Here is a 22,356-nt window from a genome sequence, read left to right on the forward strand (position 1 = left end):
TATGGGTCAGGATGTTGTCTTTAGGTCTATAAACACAAGAAGGCAAATTATAGTAATAGAAAGGAAGACTTATCCTGTTGCTGGGGTTTTGGATAGAGAGAGGGAGACCCCCAAGACTTGTTACAAGAAGTCAAATGGGAGACCGCAGCTGTGACCCTGAGCAGGAGCACTGAGCACGCATAGAGGCAGGGCTGTGCTCTAAGAAGGTAAGCAGGGGTGGAGGTTGAATGCTGACACACTGCCTGCTCAGCTTTCTGCGAAAGCTCCCAACATTTGCAGCACAGCCCTTGAATGCAGCTGAACTGCATTCATGTCTTGCTGAAAAGGACAGTGCGTATTTTCCTGTCTGCTTCCTACTGTTTCTCTGTCCTTATGGTAAGCCTGTTCAAACAGATAAAAGGAAGAAACATTCTTTTCCCCCCTATTTTGTCAGTTTTGAGTTGGGTCCCCATATCTGATTGGTGCTCTGTGGAGTCAAGCTGAGCACCACTCTAATAAGGGTCAGGAGAGCATGGATGGGAGCAAAGACAGATAAAGGTGAGCAGGACCAAGACTATGCTGTTCAGTAACACCTACCTGTTAGGCTGGCTTAACTGCAGTGTGATTTGGGGTCCCAGAGGACTGGGGTCCCATCAGCAGCTTCTCTAGAAAAAGCTTCTCTTCTCCGTAAAGTTGCAGGCTCCTGCCTTTGGTTTTTTATCTGTGAAGCTGCCTGAGCAGAGGTTGGTTCACAAGGACTGTCCAAGACAAGATCAGTGACTGATTTTGCATCTCCACAATCCCTTCACTCACAGACGTGGCAAGGTTTGTAATGAAGGGTATTGTATTTGACTAAACCAAAGACAGCTGTAATAACCCATCTCATAATGGAGCACAGGAACCCTACTGCATGTCTGAACTTGTAGAAAACTGAGTAACAAGCCAAGAAATACCTGTACTAGGAGTAACAGATTGATGAGAGGCTCTTTGTCTGTAGGTATGTGTATATATGCATATGTTAATGTGTGACTCAGGGGAGAAACCCCCCTGCAGAAAAATACTGCTTCACACAATGTGGCTGGAAGTTCAGCATAGATAGTCCCTGGCATTGCTCCCTGTGGTCAGGGACAAGACATTGTTGTCCTGGATGCAGCAAGAAGGGTGATGTCAGCAAACCTTTGCTGACCTTTAGGCTTTACGTTCTGGGATCCTATCTTAGTAGAAATACCTGGTGCTAAATCGCTTTACAGTTTTTTTAAAAAGTATGTGAAAGTTGGTGAAAGACATAAAGAAGAAAGGAAGTTGGTATGGGGATGATAGATTATATTTTTACAAATTTCATGTAAAATATCCTTAATTTCTTTCCCTCCCACCCCTTGGGTCTTTCCTTAGGGAACCTCCTGGGTGACTGCCTTTTACAGTGGAATGAATCCAAGTGCTGAGCACCCCTGTACTCGGCACTGGCGAGGCTGGACCTCGATTCCTGTGTTCAGTTTTGGGCCCCTCACTACAAAAAGGACATTGAATGACTCCAGCGTGTCCAGAGAAGGGCAACAGAGCTGGTGCAGGGTCTGGAGCACAGGTCTGATGGGGAGCGGCTGAGGGAACTGGGGGGGTTTAGTCTGGAGAAGAGGAGGCTGAGGGGAGACCTCATCGCCCTCTACAGCTCCCTGAAAGGAGGGTGCAGAGAAATGGGGATGAGTCTCTTAACCAACTAATAAGTGATAGGACAAGAGGTAATGACCTCAAGTTGCGCCAGGGAAGGTTTAGACTGGATATCAGGAAGCATTTCTTTCCAGAAGGGGTTGTTGGACGTTGGAATGGGCTGCCCAGGGAGTCCCCATCCCTGGAGAGGTTTAAAAGTGGGGTTGACACGGCGCTTAGGGACATGTCCTAACCTATCTCATCCCTAAGTTGAGAACAGTCAGTGCGAGGTTAATGGTTGGACTGGATGATCTTCAAGGCTTTTCCAACCGAGATGTTTCTGTGATTCTGTGAAAGACATATGCATGATCGCTTCTGGCTGCAAGGACTAACATTTAGTAAATTGGAACAACAGCAGTTAGTGCAGTGCAGACCTGATGGACAAGTCTGCCTGCAGGTCTGGATGTCTTCTCTTGACTGAGTCATGCATCTTGATATACTGCTCATGGCTGGACCTCATCTTACAGAGCTTGCATCCCTCAGGTCAGTGCTCAGGTCACGGGAAGACAGCGGAAATTCTTCCTTTGCAACTGTCTCCTGCTTTGAGTTGCAGGTTTCTACTGGGTGTTCTGCTCAGAACAGAAGGTTGATGTCTTCCAAAGGTCTCTTCTGAACCAAATTTACATCTTCCAAATTTCTCTTGCATCTTTCTGGGATTACAATGATCCTGTGGGTCTCTGTCATGGCTCTGCCCCTTAGCACAAAGGTTCCTGCACTGCTCAGTGCAGTAGGATAGTTTCACTTGAGCCGTGTCTGGGCAAGCTTGACAACCCACTGAACAGTTCTCTTGGGGTGTACAAAGGGCTGTTCCTCTCCTACCACCTCCTGTGCTATTGTGTGGTCTGCCTCACAGCAGGCAAGTGTTCATAGGAATCAAAATCTGCTTTGAGAAGCCCATTTTCATGATAAATAAGCTAATCTCTTCCAAGACTGTAACTAGGACTATGTCTAACATCCCGACTGAAGAAACAGTAGCTCAATGATATGATTCAATTGACAAATGTCTGCTCAGATTGCTATGGCTGTGTGGTTGATTTCTGTGTCCTTCCACCAGTGTGATCTGTCAGGACAAAGGTCATGTCAGGTCCCTGCAGACTGTGAGGGACAGCAACCATAGTGTGTGGTTCTCTGCTGTACCTGTTCACTAAATGCAGAAAGTATGACGGGAAATTTCTTCTATTTTTCCACACCATCATAAGCTCCTTGTGGCTTGCTTTTTTTTTTTTTACTCCCTCCAAATTTTCTCATTTTTCTCCCTCCAAAGGCACCACTGGATCCACCATTCCTCCCTAAACCATTTTCAATGAGTTTCTGTCTTACAACTCTCCAGTTTCTCCCTCCATTAGGCTTTGGGTAGAAAGTTTCCATCACATAGGCCAGGGCCCTGATCCTGTCTGTGCCACAGGATGTTACTGATGTTAGGATGTCGTTGTCATTCATATCTGTCCAAGGTATGAATTTTTTAGCTTATGGAATACCTCACAGCACCCAGTTCTAGATACAACAAGGAGTGGAGACTGGGACAAATAGAATTGCCAATCAGAAGGTTTTATTACAAAGAGCAGTAAAATATGAGATGTTAACCTGAAGAAAAAAAAAAATATTTCTAAATAGAGGCAAAAATTATATAAAAGTTGTCTTTCTGTGACTATAATTCTGACTTCCATAAATGATTCAGTTAATCACTGAAAAAGGTGAGGATCAAAGTAATTTCTTCAGAATCTTCCTTCAGGATAAATGGAAAGACCAAAACAAATAAAATATATAGAAGCAGCAGTAGCAGCAGCAGATTATTCTCCTAATCTTGGGCTTCTGAAGAGGAATCTGTGGCCAAGAACACACATTTCGGGAGTTTACCTCTACGCAAAGCTCCCACTGGAATATATGTCATGAGTTTCCAAAATGATGGATGGTCAGGGTTAACGATTACACAGCATCTCCCTTGTAAGGAAAAGCACTTTATCTGAAGTTTCTGATGCACACTGGCCCCAAGATCTTTTGAAATGTGGGCCAGAATGGGTCATTCTGATCTACTGCAATTTGGGATTTGCTTATTCCTCATTATTCTATGTGCTTTTCATTGCCCCTCCAGAAACAACCAAGTCTCTTATCCTCTTCTTCCTCTACAAATGCTTGCCTGATGCCTTTTGAACCATTACATCTTCCGGCACATATCTGATTTCAGTTGGAAGGCAGGGAGCAGGGTGTTTTGTATTCTGTAAGGGCATATTCATCTGGAAAGAAGAAAGGAAGATGACATTTGCATAAGAGTGAGAAATCATTCTGACCCCAATCTATGTGCACTTGTGGTTAATACATTATGAACCAGAAAACATTTGATAGATTTTGTGGTAGTCTTCCAGTTGTCAAGGCACGCAGTTGGAGGGGTGCACAGTCAGACCCCAATGTACCGGCCTGGCTGTGTTTGTCGGGATATACTATTGCTGTGACCATGCAAGATGTGGATCAGGTGGCAAAACACACACTCCGGGGTCAGTTCTTTAGCTACTGCTGCTAATTTTCTAGGAAGAAGTTCCCAAAGGTTGTGCCAAGCTTGAGAAAAGCACAGGGGAACCTGAGCCACAGTTTTGGAAACATCAGTTCCATGACTGGGTAATGTCTGATGAAATCGTAGTTCCTTGAAGCCAGATCGAGAAAGGTGGTCAGGCATTTAATTTTCTAGCTAGGTGCTTAAACTCCTCTTGGGTTCAGTGGGACTGTCATTCTAATTAAGTATTTAAATTCTACTAAGAAAGAGCTCTTTGACTGCAGCTTATAACAGCAATATAAAGCAAAAATACGAGCTAACTCGAATCAGGCAAGTCAGGAATACTGCTGCTTTTGAGTTATTGATTTTAACCATCATGTTCAAACTGTGGAAAGAAAATGGAAACAAACTTGCTCTCCACTTGTGTCTCCTGAGAAACAGAGGCAGCAATGAAAAGAGAAGAGAAGCTTGCACAGAGAGAGCAAGGGAAAATCCACTATCCACACCTTGTAAATGCTGAGATCAAAACTTTGATTTCAGAGGTATTGCTCAGGTCTACTGAGGTCACCTACCTGTTTCATAGTAATCGTACATATGTACTGGCACTGGTTTTATATCTGAGACAGGCAGGCTTTGCTCCACACTGAACGAGAAGCTGATTTCCTCCTGGGAGACCTGGAAATGGCAAGACAATAAAATTCATCAGACTCTCTCTTTTCACATTTACCCCTGAGGCCAAGGTTGAACAGATACGTTTCTGGGTCAGACTGGGTGACTCAGTGCCATTCTACAGTTCTCTCCAGACTGGAAACTTGATGTCAAATCAGATAATTCTTTAAAAGCTGTTAAATGTTTTCTTGCTAAAATTGTGTGCTCTTTTCTTTTTCTTTCTTCCTCTTCATACTTCCATTGCCAATTACCCCAACCATTCCCTGGTTACTGTGGCTTTCAGCACATCAGCATTCACCCTGTCATGGAAAGTTGCTGTTAGTTTCTTCCCTTGTCTTTTCCCATCTAAAATCACTTTCAGCATCTGTATGAATCTTCTCCTCATTTTTCTCTCTTTAATCACTTTGAACTCAAGATCTCCATCCTCCCCTGTGATTCTGTTCCTCATTCTACACTCTTGCAACCAAATGTTCCAAACTCTCCTCCTTACTCATCTTTCTCAGTTCCTCAAGCTTTTTCTTACGTGCCTGGGACTGCCCCTGCTCTCTTCTCCTCTTGTTCTTGTTTTTACCTTGCTGACCTCTTTATGGGGATGGAGCCATGGACAGGGTGATCTGGAGAACTTTCTGCATCTCTGGTGCCCTGGTGAGTAAACTTTTCACATCCCAACATCTCAGCTTCTCTGTGAATTCAGAATACTGACTTCAGTCTTCCTTATTGGATCCTTGGAGATCAACTAATAAAAATTACCTTTTTTTGGGAGGTAGGTATCACTGTTATTTCTTTTTGCTCCCTCTATCTTTCCCTTCTTGGTATTTTAAGATCCCTTGTGTTTTGATTTTCATCTTCTCTCTCATTCCCTTTATTAACGTCATCGTTGTGGGAGGACTATTCATTTCATACAGAAATCTCTCTAAAAACGAGAGGATCATACTGACTCCCTGTAAAACACTCATAGATCAGATGATGAGTAGCATCACTTAGAGGCGAGGCATATTAGTTAGGCTGGGAACTTTTGCAATGTGGAATGCAACTTACCTGTGTTTGTGAAATGTTGTTTAATCATACAGCATTCTTCACAAAAAGCAATAAATGCCTATGTCTTCACTGGAGACTACAACTACTGTGTATATCCATTTGATGTTGGACTGCGTGAAGTCCCTTTACACCTTTAAGACATGTGAATTGATAATCTTCTAGTAATGAGATTTTTCTTTTATCTGGGAACCTGTTTTAAACTTCCAATTTAATAAAACCAGAAAGAAACCTTCCAAGCTTACCTTCTGAAGGTAGAAGAGGATATGGTTGTTTTTGATGTCTACATGATCCACAACAGAATTTTCATACTGAAGCTTTAAATAAGGCAAATGATAGCAATGTTAGCATAGGAGTCTTGCCAAGGAGACTTACATATAACTATTCTATAGAAAAAAATGCTTTTAAAGTGGCTGCCATGCTCCTCTGGTGACACCCCGACATCTCGTGGCCAAAATAAGAAATGCAAGTTGAGTATTTTCATGACAAGTGCAAACCCATCACGATGGTAAGAGTTTACTAGTCTGCTTTAGTGCATGTTACCTTTACCATTAACCTAAGAGCGCTCTCATTTCAATGAGAATTTTCAATTACACGACAATTTCTGCAATTCAAGCTGGCTTATTTACTAGTCCACTGTCTATTTTAAAGAACAAAAGTTGTAAAAGAACTTTAGAAAAGCATATGAGAAAAATTACTCTGCTATAAAAACACACAAATCCAAAACATTACAAGCATTAAAAATCAGCTATTTTTTTCCCAAATACATGTAAAGAGCAGTGGGTTGACAAACGGTGTAACATCTCAATGGAAAATTCTTCCAGAGAATAGTTATGAATTTCATACAGTTCTAGAGAAAAAAATAAATTCAGGCCTGAATGCTGAATGATTATAAAAGCACCAAGCTATGAGCTGACTCTACGATAAATTGCCTTTTTTTTTTTTAAACTACTTGAAGATTATATCTCAAGGTTTGAAGCTAATGCATCTGCTGCAGAACTTAAATTGCACAGGGAACTGCAATGAGGTGCTTATCAGTGCTCTCCCCAACACTGCCATCACCATGACCAAATTCCTGGACAGTAAAGAGCAATACCAACTTTTTATTTGCTTGTTAAACTGTGCTGTAGAGGAAGAAATCACCATGTCAAAGGGATAACATTGCAAAATGCCCATTTGAGCAATTCAGCTATGGCAGAAATCTTGCATGGGTGCTGTTAGGTTGTGTGATTAAAGGCTCATACATGAAAGCACTAAGGAGCACAGGGAAACCTGAGTAACCTGGGCAGAGCCACTGGAGCACCCCTCAGGGCTGCCACAGGGCAGTGACCTGCCCCATTTTGGGGGAGTGAGACCCACCAGGTAAATCAACAGCAGCGTATCCCTGGATCACCTTATGAACTTCAGTGGAATGCTGCCTGCAGGGGCACAGGCTGAGTGTGGGATGCTGGGACTCAAGAAAGAGTTATTACAGGATGTTTAGAGATAAAGTCCAGCTGGGAAAAAAAGGGATAAAAGAGGCTAGTTGCATGTAAAGAGGTTGTTGGTCAGTGCACTTGTCCGGCCATGCCCTGCACTTGGTCACCACAGTCTCTCCTTGTCTTCTTACTAAAATCCGGTTCCTGACTGTTTTCCTGGGTGAGGGGCTCTCTGTTCTGTGTGCGTGTGCATGTATGTCATGCCAGCCACTTGAAGAGGGGACCACAGACCACAGGAACTGTATGTCTGGGGTGCTAGCACCTTGAGACACCAAACTTCAGGCTTGTTGTGTGTGGTCACTAGTGAATATAAAGCTGGACTAGCCGAGGAGTGAGTTAGGTGGCTTGGCAGCTGGATGCTGGAGCAAACGTAAGTCTGGGCCAAATCTTAAAGACACCAGAGGATCTAAGACAGGTACCATAGGGACCAGGAAGCCTGGGCCTGTTACTGGAGAGACCATAAGGTCTTGGGAGCGATACTGGTCAGGCTGTTGGGCTGGGCTGGCTAGTGGAAACTCGTTTGTGTTTGTGTGCCTGTGTGTGTCTGCATGAGGCAACTGGGAGACCAGGGGATCCAAGCCCAGCTGCGGCAGAGACTGCATGTCTAAGGCTGGTTACTGGAGGTACCCAGCATGCATATATGTGGGTGCTGGGGGCCTCAGTTCCAGCCACTGGAGTGGGGCTGCAGCCTCAAGGGTGCATAGGTGCCAGTGACTGGGTACAACAAGGATCCAGGGGCAGACTGTCTGAGGTCAGCTACCAGAGGGTTACACATTGTATATTTGCATGTATATGTGCATGTATACATATAAATATATATTTTTTAATTTATCCTTTCCACAAATGGGCTTTCAGTCTGATCAGCCAGAAAGGGGAACAGGATAATGCTGTTTGAGCTATCTGTGTTTGTGTAAGTGCTGCCTCTTCTGCCTCTGTTGATCTGCATGGCCAGCTGTGTGCATGTGCATCTAGATCTATATCTGTATCTATAGTGTGCATGTCTGTCTGTTGGGAATACACACTTAGTCTTGGCTGAAGCCGGGGATATGAAGCTGCATCAGTCTCACCTCTGTTGGGCTGCTGGATTTGGCAGCTCCTAACAGATTTTTCTACAGCTGATGAACAGCTGAAAGTCCGAGACATAGAGTATATGACAGAAGGCTACACCCAAAGACTGCAGAATTCCCACGGGGCTCTTATTTGTTAATCAGACTATTTTTATCAACTTCCTATATTTTCAGGGTTTACCATTCACTTTGCTCCTTTACCTTTTTCAGGGAAGATCTTACAGGAACAAAACCTGAGAGCATCTTCACGTCAATAATGGCCATGTTGGAGACTTTACGGTTTCCCGTGTAACTAAAATGAGAAAAGTTCTGTTAGTCTGGTCTGCAAATGGAGAGGGGACCAGGGAATGACATTTTCAGCTCCCAGTGATCCTATTTGTCTTCCTGCAGCAGCACAGTAGCAGTTAACTGCCTGTACTCAAACCCTTTCTTGGATGCTTTACCAAACTGTGAATGCAGTAAGAGGAAGTTACCTGGCAGAGATGACAAGGTCAAACTGCGGTGGGAAGTTGCTTGTACAGGATACATTGGCTGGTCGTACAGAGAGAGAAAATCCTGCAACTTTTTTTGGCAAATGGACGTTGTATCTCAGGGTGGTCTAAAAGAGATGGGAAGCTTGAGGTGGTCACAGACTTACAGGATTTTGTGGCTTTGGCATGAGGGATGGAGAGGAATGAGGTATGGAGGACCTGCTTAGTTCTCAGAGGGGTGGTGCTGAGTTTCCAGCTTGCTTACCTGCAGATAGACACAGCCAGTGCCATTCACTTTGATGCTGTAATTCCCTGGAATAGTGGGTAAGGAAGTCTGCTGCAGTAAAAAGCGGTTCTTGTTGTTCACCTGGAAAGTCTTACTGGGGTACTCCATGAAGTTGACTTTGACTGTGTTAAAACTATTTTTAGAAAAGGTGAGATATCCATATTGGGCTAAAGCTTGGAGAGCAACAACAGTGTCCTGAAAAGAACAACATGACACCTAATCAGACACGTACCCAGCTGTAAGATGGTGCATGAGGTTAGCACAGCTCCTGCTTCCCTAACGCTTTGTCGCTCTTTATAAATAGAGGGGGACTTGCAAAGAGCTAAGCAGACAACATACAAGTTCTGGGGCAATAGATCTGCATTACACCAGAAAACCTGGAATAATGCTGTGTCAACAGCGACGGCTGTCTACTGCCAACTTGAAACTCAGGTAATTCCCATTTCCTGAAACTATGTATGAAGCTGCCTAGGAAAAGCATGATGTGCTCTGACAAGGAGACTTATGTGAGCACCATTTGTCAAATATTATTCAAACAAATATGTAGTCAGGAAGATATATTGTACTCCTGAGATCCAGCTTGCAGCCTGGACTGCTCCCAGAAGCTTTCTTTTTACCACACTCAGTTGTTACCTGGCTGGAGGAGAAACCGCCATATGGGTTCTGTTGTTTGACAAGCCAGCGCACAATGCGAGAAATGTAAGATAAGTCTTCTGGAGTGAGTTTGGCTTTGTTGAGTAAAGCCAGGATCACATAGCTGGTCATCTCAATCTCAGCAGAAGCAGCACGGGAATAGAAGACAGGGAAACGTTCTGCTGGTGGCTTTTTTTCTCTCTGCCAGTGAACTGAACCACCTGAAAACGGAAAAGTGGGGTGTAAAAAGCCTGGAAAAATTACTTGCTGGTTAATTCACTACAGTATCACATGGGAGATGGATAGGCATACAATTCCCTCTGCTTTTACCCGAAAGTTTTTCCAGCCATCAGTATCCTTAACTGATAAGTTTTAATTCCAGGATGGAAGAGAATACAGAAAGAGATGGAAAGGGAATTAATAAAAGAGGGGTGTATAAGTCAAAGAGGAGTTGAAGTGAAGAGAGTGCAGCAGAAAGATGCTAAGGCAGTTGCAGACTGGAGCACATGACATAGTCAGGGGAACTTCTTCAGCATGTAGAAGAGGAGGCTAATGAGGAGACTAGGTACAATCTTCCACTACCTTGGACTGAGACTTCGAGGGGTCTGGAAGAATTATTTCATAATTCTAAGAAAATCAGGCCAGAGCTCAATCTTTTGTGAAGCCAAAAGAGACAGACAGAGAAGTCCACAGTGATGAATTCAGCAGCACAGCAGGCATGAAATGGGAAGGGAGAAACACGAATGAGAAAACTGTGTATCAGAATAGCTTAGATCATACCAGAGGCCATTCCATCAGCTGTATTGCCTGTATCATGGCCATACTGCGCTTACCGTCTCTGGTAGCTGTCTTGTCCAGCTTCTCAAGGAAGAATTGGCATCTTTCCTCTTTGTCAGCTAAGCCATAAGCATAGGCAAAGAGGGCCTGGTTATACAGGTTGTGGACCCCATTGCCCCATGCAGTCTCCAAACAGTTCATGCCACTCCTAACGACAGGATGCTAGTAACACAAAACATGATGGGTTGTCAGCTACTTGGGTTTGTGTCTCGGCTTCTCTTTAAATGCTTCCATCTCTGCTTAAGCTGCCAGCACTGATCCTTCATGCTAAAAATATACATGGCTGACGGCATGTCTATAGGCCTACGGTGTACACGCTGTAAAAAATGCCCTTCCAGTGGTGTTTTCTTCTTTCTGCAGTTACTTAAAGGCAGCATGGCCGGACTAACAGAGCACTGGTCCTTTTCCTGACTTGCAAGGTGACCTTGAATTTGTCCCTTGATTGGTTTAGGTCTAAAATGTAGATCATTTTTACAGAACTATGTAATCTATTGAGACCTCATGATGAAGCAGGATCTGTCAAATGGATGTTATTACTTGCTTGCTGGCTATAGCTATTATGATAACTCTTCAGCCCTTTAAGACTTACAGACTATCTCTGGGAGCTCTATTTCAGCTCAGGCATTGCCAGCACACTACTAACCATGTCTTGTCTATGCAGCTTCACCCATAGATGTAGCAGCAGGCTTTGGAGCTTCTTATGAAAATATTGGGAACTAAATTTATGTTGCTGATGAACTATTTGATTCTGCACATTTTTTTTTTATCCTGCTAATCTCAGGTATTCAAATGGTGGCCCCTACCACAGTATCTGAGGGACCTGCAAAATTCAGCATGCCTAGGACATGTTTGTCGGATTTGGAACAATTCTCATCTTCCCCATTTTACAGAGAACAAAGCCAGCCAAAACCCAGGGTCTTAAGGATATGCAGGAAGTATATTACAGAGAACAGAACTCGATTCTTATTCCCCTGTGCCTAGCATTCCACCCAGCCGCTCATCATTTCCTTCCATTAATAACAACACAGGGAAATAGAAACACAGCTTGGATCTAAATGCACAGAGGGTTTGTAGGACTGAAGATTTGTATTGCTTGGATTTTGGACTGGGCAAGTTCAGAGAAAATTCCAGACTGGACTCTGGATGGAACGGGCAAATTCAATATGCATCTTGCACCTACATAGACTACCCGTTTAACATAACTGGATTCTTCAGGGGTTTTAAAATTCTATAGGAACTGGATACAAAACTGATTTGTAACACTCATCAAATAGTTATGGCAATGATACAGTTCTGGAAACAGATTTCCTCAGCTGATCCTACTGTCCTACAGTCCATATTTACCACATTAAAATATGGATGTGAGGACTATGACTTGTGCACTGTTTGACAAAGGTCTGACTGGACTAATAGCAGCATCAAATACCTACCGTGGCAGAGTGTCCAGCCTCCAGCAATGCTGCCACAACGTAGGCTGTGAGTGAGTATTCACCACCTTCTTCACCCTGAAGAAAAAACAAGCAAAGAACAGGTCAGTACAGATGTCCTAGAAATAAATGAAATATCAATTTATTCATAGTTCAGATACCAGTTAGTTCTGAGATCAGCAGTAATTTCTGTCTTCCTGTGTGCACAGAAACAAGAAAGATCAAGTTCACTCAGGGTAAAGCCAAAATTATTTTCTTCGCTTTTGCACATATGCAATAAAGCACATTACAGCCTGTGACCTAACACACAATGCAGTGATGGAAATAAAACCTGAGACTTCTGACTCAGAAAGTTCTACTTGTTTCTACCTCATCATCAATAGCAGACATAAGAATCGTGCACTGCTTGTACATGAGAGACACAAGAGAACAGTACTAGGAAGGGTAAGTGTGTGGTGATAAGCTTGTGTCTGGCAGAAATGCTACAAATCAATCCCAATGGCAGAACTGGAAGTTGGGGACTGTATTTGTTTCAGTTACCTTCAAAGCATTGTTGAAATGTGACCCGACGTTTTCAAAGCAGCCATCTGACTTCTGCTTGCTTGCCAGCCAGATCAAAGTTCGAGACTGGACATTGTCGTCAATGTAGATGTAGCGCCGGGCTTGTGCAAATGACTTGTACACAAAGGCGGTGAGCCTGCAGGTGAACCCAAAACAGAAAGCAGGTCAGGCGTGAGAAAGACCAGGAAGGTTTACCAGCAACTGGATGTGCGTAGAAAATGACACAAAATGAACTCCGTAATGTCCAAGGCAAAAGAAACAAGCGTTTTGTTAGTTTTTAATAAATAAGGTAGTTAAAATCCTGCTATTGAAAACTGACATGAGGTTTCTCCATTACTGTGCTGGAACCATTCTTTCAGAGCAGGGGTAAAGTGTAAACACAGCTTGATGGTTAATGATAGTAACTTCTAATCTTAATTAACAGGACTAATAAAATAACTAGGTGGGAAGGGATGTCTGGAAGTCTCCAGTCTGACCACCTGCTTAAACTAGGACCAACTTCAATGCTCCTTCAGGTTGCTGAGTCTATTGTCTGATCATGTTGCGAAAATCTCCAGGGATGGGGATATCCACATCCTATCTAGTAATTTGCCTTAGTTTTGGAGCCTTCTGCTGAAGATTTTTTTCCTTCTAGCCATTGGAGTATATTCCCTGTTGCAACTTGAGTAAGGACAAACCCTTGTCCTTACTCTGTGCACCCCTGGCAAGAGTCTGACTCTGTCTTTTCTATGGTCTGCATCTAGTAGTGGGAAGCTTTACATAGGTTCCCCACTAGCCTTCTCTTCTACAGGCTGAACAAACGCAGTTCCTTCAGCCTCCCCTTGAACATTACGTACTCCAGCTCCCAATCATCTTATCATCCTTGAGTTGCACTCCCTCCAGTTCATTAAACTCTCCTTTACTTGGGGATCCAAATTAATTGAGCTATGTCCCTTTAGTCTATTAAAAATAAGAATCACTTAATATACTTTAATCATATTTCAAAGCCTAAAGATCCTGCATTAGGGAAATAGAAAGTGTTATCACTTACCATACACTCCCTTCCTTATCTCGTCTCCCAAAGGAGCTGTAGGATCCATCCCAGTGTTTGTATGATAGCTGTTTTTGGTACCCTGAAAACACAATAAAGATGTATTTTCTAATTGCAGAAAAGGGCTGGTTCTGCTGTTCATTCAACTGAAGCAATAAGACTTTAGATTTAATATTGAGTAATGTATGTCTGGTGAATGTCAGCTAATATGAATTCTAGCTGATTTTGCTCCTGGAAGTACAACATTCTTCTTTGGGGTGCTGGCATTGCCTGCTCCTATGCAATAAACGTGGTGCCAGAATTCAGAGATCAGTGTTCATCATGTGGAGCTTTAGAGTTCATTGCACACAATCACAATATTAGATGGAAAACTCTGAAAGCCTCTCACCTGTGGATAAATATCCAGTACCCTTGACTCTAATCTCTTCAGTCAGCTGCCCAGTCTTATTCAGATAATCCAGGACATAGATGTTGGGTGTGAACAAGGCCATGTTCTGCTCTCCACAGCCATAAGGCATATGGAGGAGGTTCTCCATGTTCCTCAGGGCTGTCCCCAGTATATCTCCTGAAGAATGAAAGATATAAGAGGTCAGATCAGTTCAAATATATTTTTATTACACAGCATTATACATTATTTTGTATGACCTTATTATGAACCCAAGGGCAATGACCAATATAGAGTAGTCATAATGACCAAAGACACAGCTTAGAAGAAGGACTGAAATGCCCTCATTTTTTATTTTTTATTTTGATGCTGGACTCCTGGGAGAAACTGAGAATTTGAGAAAAAAAGTGAGCACAAATACTGGCTAGCACGGGTTCTACGAAAGAACTATGAAGTGTTAGACTTCCCTGCCCTTTACAACCTGCTTCCCACCTTGTTGAGTACACGTGAGAATGATGTGTGGGGTGTGATGGCGAAGGGCTACAGATGCTGTGTTGCACAGTATCAGCACACCTCACACTGACCCAGGAATGCAAAACAACTGTTTAGAAAGCAATCTGAATTCAGAACCTCAAAAAATTTTATCTGAACAGAATTTTCAGTCCTCATAATGACTTTAAGATTAGTAGAGTTGCTTGGGATCTGAAAGTCTTAGTCTGTGGGAAACTATTGACTGACAAATGTTTTTCATTATGCAAAAGCATGAATTTGAAATTATGCAATCAGCAAAGTTTGGAAGTCTTTTTTTCAAGAAATCAAATTTTTTTTTCAAAGAAGTCTGCCTTATCTTACTTTTCAGCTGAATCAACTGTTCTACTATACAGAACAGTTGGTATAATCTGAAATGCAATATAAATTGAAATAATTTGACTATTTTGTCCTCTTTTGATATGAGAGAATTCCAAGAAACTTTCGTCTTTCACTGCCATTTTGCAAAGTAGGAATCATTTCCTCTAAAATCAAGATTAAGTATTTCCTCAACTATGCATTAGTTTTGCACATGTATACATGATGGCACTTGGTGCAGCACAAGAGAGATGCCACTTAGTTTTGGTTTTAGTCTAAGTACTGAACTTACCAATGACAGAAAAATAAGCTCTGGCTGATCCTTGCACTAGATTTCTTGGCAGGCTGAGAGACACAGGTTCAGAAATCGTTATGCCTGAAAGAAAATATAACAACAAAAATTGTTACAGTCATCTTTTTTTTTTTTTTTTTTCCCCCAGAAGTCTTCAATTTGTAAGCATTACTACACTGAATATTATGATCTGCAGCCCAGGTAAAGAAAATGCTTCAGAGGCTTGACCAATGAGTCAAAGATAGCTCTGAAAATCCTAAATAGTAGCCCAGCACCTTGACCCTGCAACCCTCTTTCCTCCGCCGGAAGGGTCTCTGGTTTTGTAGGACAAAACCTACAGGACAGTGAAGCAGTTCCTGGACTGACTGACTCGTTCAAAGGAAGGAAGGAAGGAAGGAAGGAAGGAAGGAAGGAAGGAAGGAAGGAAAGAAGTTGCCTTACCTTTCGTACAGACGAGGGAGCTCTGAGTCAATTCCTTTTTAATACCTTCAGGCTGTTTGATTGCAGGGAAGTTGTCGAGAAGAGGAAGAAAAGTGTATAACATCACCATGAAACCGTGACAATTAAATAGTGTAAACCAGTGTGTGGATGTGGCTATCCAGACAAATGAACCCCTTGTACCCAACCCTGTCTCCACTAGAAATCTCTTGGTCCATGGCTCCCCCTCTCTTTTACCCAACAACCTGTCCAGAGCACCTTCCTTCTTAGAAAGCAGTTATAAAACAGACATTTCCACCCTCTGAGAGGGACTCTGACCAACTAATCCGATGTGGCTGCTACTTTATGATACTCAGGATAACTCGTTTTTCATTTATATCTGCCCTCCACCCCCCTCCCCAGTATTAGAGTCAGAGGCTAAAGGCTTCTCCCTTCTGGATACTGATATCTGTGGGGTATCAGGGTGGGTATGCTTGTGGTCTGAAGGAGACAGTGGCAGGAGGCCAGTGGATGCCCCCGACCATTGTGATTTACGCTCTCATTTTCACTACTGAGCACAGATCCATCCGTGTCATCTGCCTTGCCTTCTCACACTAGCTAACTGCCTCTAACCCACAGCTACAGGAATTGCAGTTTCCGCAAAGCAGAAAGCACATTCAGATTTCCTACCGTACCTCAACCAGTAAGGTTTGAATCAGGGTGTCCCTGCGAATTGTCTTCGCTTCTGGGTATGTGCCTTTTCCAGTACCTTCAGTACCCAGTTTGGCCTCAGCAGTAACAGTGAATTTCACCTCACCTGGAAAGCCACGCACCAGCACAAGAAAAAAAAAGTTTATCTTCAATGTCTACAGTTACACCTGCTTTTCACTGCCTCTTTTAGGCTGATGGACTGCTGAGAAACGTATTCTCTCTGAAGGCAGCTCAATAGAAACAAATTTCATGAAGGCTCCACATCTGTCCACTAGTGGCAAGAAGTGGTTGCCTGGGGCCCTAGGAGGAATGAAATAGGGGTGATTCTCGCCAAAAAACTGACAGTACTCATTATCACTTTCCACCTCCTCTTAGCCTTGTGCTGAGGCTGAGTTTTCTCTGGCCTAGAGCAATGCTGCAATAGTTATAGCTCTGCTGTTTTTTTCCTTCAGACAGAATTTGTTAGCTGAGGGACAATACTGAGGAGCAACCCTGAAGCAAGTGGCTTTGCAGGCATTGCTCACTTCACCCCTGCAATCACAGCAAACCAGAAACCCAAAGGAGTTTTTTTACTTGGAACAAAGTCCACTATTATCAGTTAACAGTGAGAGACAGCAGCTTTCTTTTTTTTTTTTTTTTTTTTTTTTTTTTGAAGGAGACCAGTCATACCAACTATAGGGTTTTAAAAAGAAGCTTTTTTTAAAAAAGGTCCATCTGCGGTTCATTTTGAGAAGAATCTTTACCAATTAAAAGTTTTTTGTACTTCAACTTTTGGGGCTTTTAAACATGCAAGCTGTTGTAACTGCTTTTTTAAAAAGCCAGTGTTGACTTGAAGGCAGTGTGAATTAACACAGCTGTAAAACTGGGGAGGAGCAATGTCCTCTTTGCCTGTTGAGAATCCAGTCCAAAAATTATTAGTAAAGTTTATACTTATTGAATACAATTGGTGAGGTGCAAAACTGTCAGCTGAAGGATTATAGGCACATGAAATCCTGCCAGTAATTCATACTTAACGTGGCAAATTCTTCATAAAATGGACTATCAAAAATCAGAAGCGATAAAACACCAGAAAAATTCACTGCTCATTCAGTGCATCTAAGGGAACTTTAGCAGAGGTCCAATAATAAACTTGTGGAGCAATAGTGAAGCTGTCCAGAAATGCCTGACTGAGGATTATTGATGCCACATTAAAGGGTCGGAGTGACAGAGGTAGAAAGATCAAACAGGGATATATCAAGACAATGAAAAGACAAACTTACCAAGTTTTTTGGGGCTAACGGCCCAAATATAGGTTTTTCTTTCATTGGCGCACAGCCGTGCTGTGTTGCCCTCTGGTGAAAGGATTTCTGCCTTGTAGTCACTCGACTTTGCCAGTATGACACTGATCTGAGACGAAGAATGAAGGAGCAAGATTACAAATGAAGTAGGAGGCCCCTAAATTTAGGCTGCAGAGCAAGGGAAACTTGCTGGAGAAGCTATTTGTCATCTGAATCTGTGGGACTGTACCAAGACAGAAGGGTAGGGAATTTCTTTGAAGAAGTGGCAAACTTGTCTCTTTTCTTCCCACACTTAGTGTCTGTTTTTGATGGAAGTATCCCAACGTGTCTGTGCTTATTAGTCAAGTCTTCCTATGAGTTACTGCTACATACAACATACTCAGTGTGTATTGTGTCTTGCACAGTACAGTACCCATACTCCCTGCTCTAATTCCTCCTTCAGCAGCAAATAAAAGAACTAAATTATGTAGGCAGAAGAAGCAAGCTCTTATCTTCCATGGACCAGCCACAGTGATCATCAGCCACATTTTCCTAATGTTACGACATGGGAAAGGGTCCAGGGAGAGAGGGTGAGAGAGTAATGTGTCAGGCTAAAGCCTAAGTTAAAGACTTCTGCATTTCTGGTGCGTTATGCAGGAGAATGCTGGGAGCTCTGGGATACAGACAAAACATATAGGGAGTAAAAGGGAACTTGATATACCTGGATGCATTTCTTGAGGTAGTTGAAGACGTTGGCTATTAAATTAAATTTCTCCCCTCGGATGACAGAGTAGGGCAAGGTGAGATCCACAAAGAATGGTTGGAAAGCTGTCAGTGAAACAGGTGAAGAGATGCCAAAACCAGCATCATCCTGCACGCAGAAAGCACTAGCTTTCCATTCTGTGATGGTGTCAGGAATGGTGTAAAAGACATTAACTTCTCCCCTGGAACTGAGGAAAGTAAGAAAAACAGAATGAGAAATTATTTTTGGCATTTTCAAGCCAAATTATAGAAGGGCTTCCTGCTTGAGTTAGTGCTTCTGTTTTATTCTCACTTTCTGCAAGATACCTCTCCATATTTTAAAAAAATATTATAAAACTAGAAGTAAAGATGAAGGTGCTGGTGAACTACATGTTAAAAAGCACTTGGAAGAATACTCAGCTTTTTAAATTTATAAATACCATTTGTTTAAATACCATAATGCCCAAACATACAGCTTAGGATAAATACATTTGGATTAATGTTCTAGTGCAGCCGAAGATGAAGATATTCTCATTGTAGATGCTATGTTAGCCTGGAAAAAAAATCCAAAACAACCTCAGTTTTCTGCTGCTGAATTAAAAATTTGCTGAATAATAGCAAGTTTCGCACCTGCTCACTCCAGAACATATGCTTTTATTTAACTCTTAGCACTTATTCTTTCTACCCATCAGAAGGATGGGGGCAGAGCACGGAATAGATGTCATTCACAGTTCGGGTAGGCTTGACACTGTGTACAAGATTGGGAGCTCAATGGTCATGGAGCAAGATGGGAAAAGGCGACCCACATCTACAAAGCAGACATATGTTCCATGGCTGCTTCTCAGAATTCATGTCAGCAACATGTATCAATTCAAAAAATCCACATGGGGGAAAAGAAGTGAAGATAGAAATACTTACTCAGTATGAACCAGATCCCAAATCCAGGTCTCAGGGAAGAACTTCCGAACAGTGTTAACAACACTGTTACTCCCACCAATAATCCTTGATTCATCTAGAAGATTGTGTATGGTTAAAATATAATATTAGAGACATCAGGCCAGAAGAATCTGAAGACATGCTCAACATCACAAATGAACACTAAAATATTCAGTTTCATCATTTTCCCATTCTTTTTCCCATTAAAAGAAAAAGAAAATTTTAACAGATATAGGGTATGGGAAGAAACAATTTCTTGTCTCTTCTCTTTTCCCATGGGAAAATACTAGAAATTTTAGCTATTTCACAGGACATTTAACTTCATATTGAAAGGTCTCATCATTCAGTTAGAAAGACATGTTTCTTATCCTCTACCTCTCTTTAATTTGCAAATGGGCAGCAGTAGCCAATATTGTCACCAAAGCTTATAATGCTTCACAAACCTCCCTGAGAACTCAACCATTTTTGTCCCATTCAGTAGTTAAAATTGGAGCTGAATATCCAGTCCATTGGAAGACTATTTTTGTTCTTATAGTCAAACTACAGGTCTGATATTAGGAATCAAGATTCTCTTTCTAATTTTGCCATGAACTCTCTTGTGATGTCTAACAACTCATTTAGCATGAAGGTACCTCAGATCTCCTAGACATTACATGGAAATAACAGTACTTTTGCTGGACTTAAAATCTTAGAATCACAGAATCATTTAAAAATCTACTTTGGGAGGAACTTCTGGACTTCTCTAGTCCAATTTCCTTGAAGTAGAACTAACTTCAAAGTCAGATCATGTAACTCAAGGGTCTTCTCCAGCTAAGTTTTGAAAACCTGCAATGATGGAGATTCCAAAACCTCCCCGAGAACCTCTACTAGTGTACCACTACTCTCATGGGGAAGAACTTTTTCCTACTATTGAATAGCAATTTCCCTTTTGACAACGTATGACTGCTACTTTTGCCCTTTTGATGAGCAACCTGACTTGGAGAAGGATCTCTGAAGGCTTTGGAGACTGTGTGCTAAGTATGGTAAGTGCTGTGTGAATTCTTGACATTGGGAATTGCCATTATTTTTCTGCATTGGCATTTCATTTTAAATATTTAATGGAACTTTGATTTGATGAAAGGTTTTGACATGTAAAACCCTGAAAAACTAATGGCAGTTTATGAAAGAAATATCGTCCCAGTATTTCCTGTCTTTTCTGTAGGCATCCTGTACCTAAATGAGAGAGGATTGATGCTGCTGCAAGGACAGTCAGAAAGAGATTTATAGAGGCAAACTGGGACACATAGACCTATTCCCCAAAAAAAACCCCTCAACATGCTGGTTGTTATTCTATACAGGCAACAGTTTTGAAGACCAGGTAGATGGGGACCCCAGATAGAGTATGAACCTTCTTTTACCTGCTCCATAAGTACTGACATGTGTGACACCATGGTCAAAATAGATGGGGTAATCTTCTGGATCTGATCTTTCTTCATTGCACAGAACTGGCTTCCGTAACGCAGAGTTGGTGAAAACCTTCAGGCCCATATCCTGAATGTGAAAGAAGCAATCATGTCACTCGGGGCATGCACTAGCTACCAGTGCATGTCACTTCTCCCACCTGGGTTATCATACCCCATCTCCCTCCTCCCTCCTCATATCCCATCCTTTCAGTCCTGAATGTCACAACTCTTCCTCTACAACCTCTGTGCCTTTCTTGTGGAGCAGAGATGCCTGGTGTTCTGGGAAGAGCAGTAATGATGGGGCTTATGTTAGTTCTTAGGCCATGAGGCTGGTGGGGAGTGGAGGCAAGTGTATCAGCAACCAAGTGGCCTGCATCACCGACTCAGATCTTTACTAGGAATGCCCGAGGTCATGAGCCAAGGCCATGGTCCTGTTTAGGAAATGTCTGCTGAAACATGGGTAGAATCCCAGTGACAATATCTACCAATGCGTTTCAGTCTTCCTGAGTAAGAGTTGGGGATAAGAAGGCAGAAACTGGGTGACTGGAGACTTTAGGCAATTCCAGGCATTACCTGCCTTCTCTTTCCAGTAAGAGCCACCACCTGAGAAAGCTGGATAATGTGTATGAATTCTTCTGGAATACCTCCCACTTAAAGAACCACATAGTGCACATACCCTGAAAATGTTGTAGACATCACCATCACGGCTGACATTCACAGGTTCATAGTACAAGCCATCAAAAAAGGTCGTTTTGACTGGGGTACATGCCTCTGGCTTGTCATCTTCCAGGTTGAGGCCATTGTAGTAATAGCCATATAAATCACTCACACGCAGCTGGTAGTACACCTGGGAGGTGAGAACAACTAGTGTAAACACAAGGAAGGTCCCAGGCAGGTGCAAAATCACATATATTCAAAGCTTATGGTGGCCACTGAGCAGTTCTTTAGACCACAGTTGGTTTGCCTAGTGATGAATAAGCAATTTGGCTGGTTGATGATACACAAGAAGGACTGGACTCTACAATCCTTTTTTTGATCTGCAATGGCTTTATGGGGTAAACTCGAGCAAAAAGCACAGAGATATACTCCTGAATTATGCAAAGAGCAGATCGGAGTTTGACAAGATACTAGCTGACATCTACAACTTTTGTTCTGGGCCCAAGGCCTATTTGAGTCATAAAATGCAATTTTGACATAATCACTCCCCATGGAGGAACTATGCTTTCAAGGATTTACATTGGGCATATTCTTGGGATATGTCTTACACTTTTATGCTTTCCAAAGTCAACTGTCATAGACCTTTCTTTAATCACTGAGATGTCTGTTTCCAAGGAAAAAATAAAATTACAGTCAGCGGCAGAGATCACAGGTGGGATCTGGAATGTGATTCTGGATGCCTCTAGGTCAAAAGAACACAGGACTGGGGATGTGGCTTACTCTCTCAGCAGATAACTCTCGCCCAGAATGAAGAAGGAGGACACTCTGATCTACAGCTCGCAGGGCACAGTAGGAGTTGGGAGCAGCTTCAAGGTGGAGGCTGACTTTAGAGCCTGGGAGACCCTGCTTCTCAGAGAACTCGAGCTGGAGCTGGAAACGAATAAATTCAAGACAACCACACAGAAATTAGGAGAATCATCTTGGTACATAGTTCTAAATCTCACCTTTC

The 22,356-nt window shown here is 42.4% G+C and overlaps 1 protein-coding gene across 2 annotated transcripts in view; it reads right to left on the minus strand.

Annotated features, from left to right (window-relative positions):
* Positions 1-3,223: 3,223 nt before the first annotated feature.
* Positions 3,224-22,356, minus strand: part of LOC113491061 (ovostatin-like) — a 31,801-nt gene continuing 12,668 nt past the window's right edge. The window contains exons 15-36 of one of the 2 annotated variants that reach the window (XM_026867702.1): positions 22,128-22,277; positions 21,367-21,537; positions 20,646-20,778; positions 19,231-19,324; positions 18,293-18,521; positions 17,575-17,701; positions 16,300-16,421; positions 15,629-15,680; positions 15,188-15,271; positions 14,053-14,229; positions 13,665-13,746; positions 12,614-12,770; positions 12,077-12,151; positions 10,643-10,808; positions 9,810-10,030; positions 9,156-9,371; positions 8,894-9,018; positions 8,622-8,712; positions 6,121-6,192; positions 4,744-4,846; positions 3,843-3,917; positions 3,224-3,507 (exon numbers count right to left, since the gene is read on the minus strand). In XM_026867702.1, coding sequence (XP_026723503.1) covers positions 3,865-3,917; positions 4,744-4,846; positions 6,121-6,192; positions 8,622-8,712; positions 8,894-9,018; positions 9,156-9,371; positions 9,810-10,030; positions 10,643-10,808; positions 12,077-12,151; positions 12,614-12,770; positions 13,665-13,746; positions 14,053-14,229; positions 15,188-15,271; positions 15,629-15,680; positions 16,300-16,421; positions 17,575-17,701; positions 18,293-18,521; positions 19,231-19,324; positions 20,646-20,778; positions 21,367-21,537; positions 22,128-22,277 — 2,700 coding nt within the window. In that variant the 3' untranslated portion in view covers positions 3,224-3,507; positions 3,843-3,864. Of the gene's footprint in view, positions 3,918-4,743; positions 4,847-6,120; positions 6,193-8,621; positions 8,713-8,893; positions 9,019-9,155; positions 9,372-9,809; positions 10,031-10,642; positions 10,809-12,076; positions 12,152-12,613; positions 12,771-13,664; positions 13,747-14,052; positions 14,230-15,187; positions 15,272-15,628; positions 15,681-16,299; positions 16,422-17,574; positions 17,702-18,292; positions 18,522-19,230; positions 19,325-20,645; positions 20,779-21,366; positions 21,538-22,127; positions 22,278-22,356 lie in introns of both variants that reach the window. The other variant, XM_026867701.1, reaches the window with a different exon arrangement.

The sequence above is a fragment of the Athene cunicularia genome (genome assembly GCF_003259725.1).
Source record: "Athene cunicularia isolate RWA chromosome 1 unlocalized genomic scaffold, athCun1 chr1_part2, whole genome shotgun sequence".
NCBI classification, from domain to species: domain Eukaryota; kingdom Metazoa; phylum Chordata; class Aves; order Strigiformes; family Strigidae; genus Athene; species Athene cunicularia.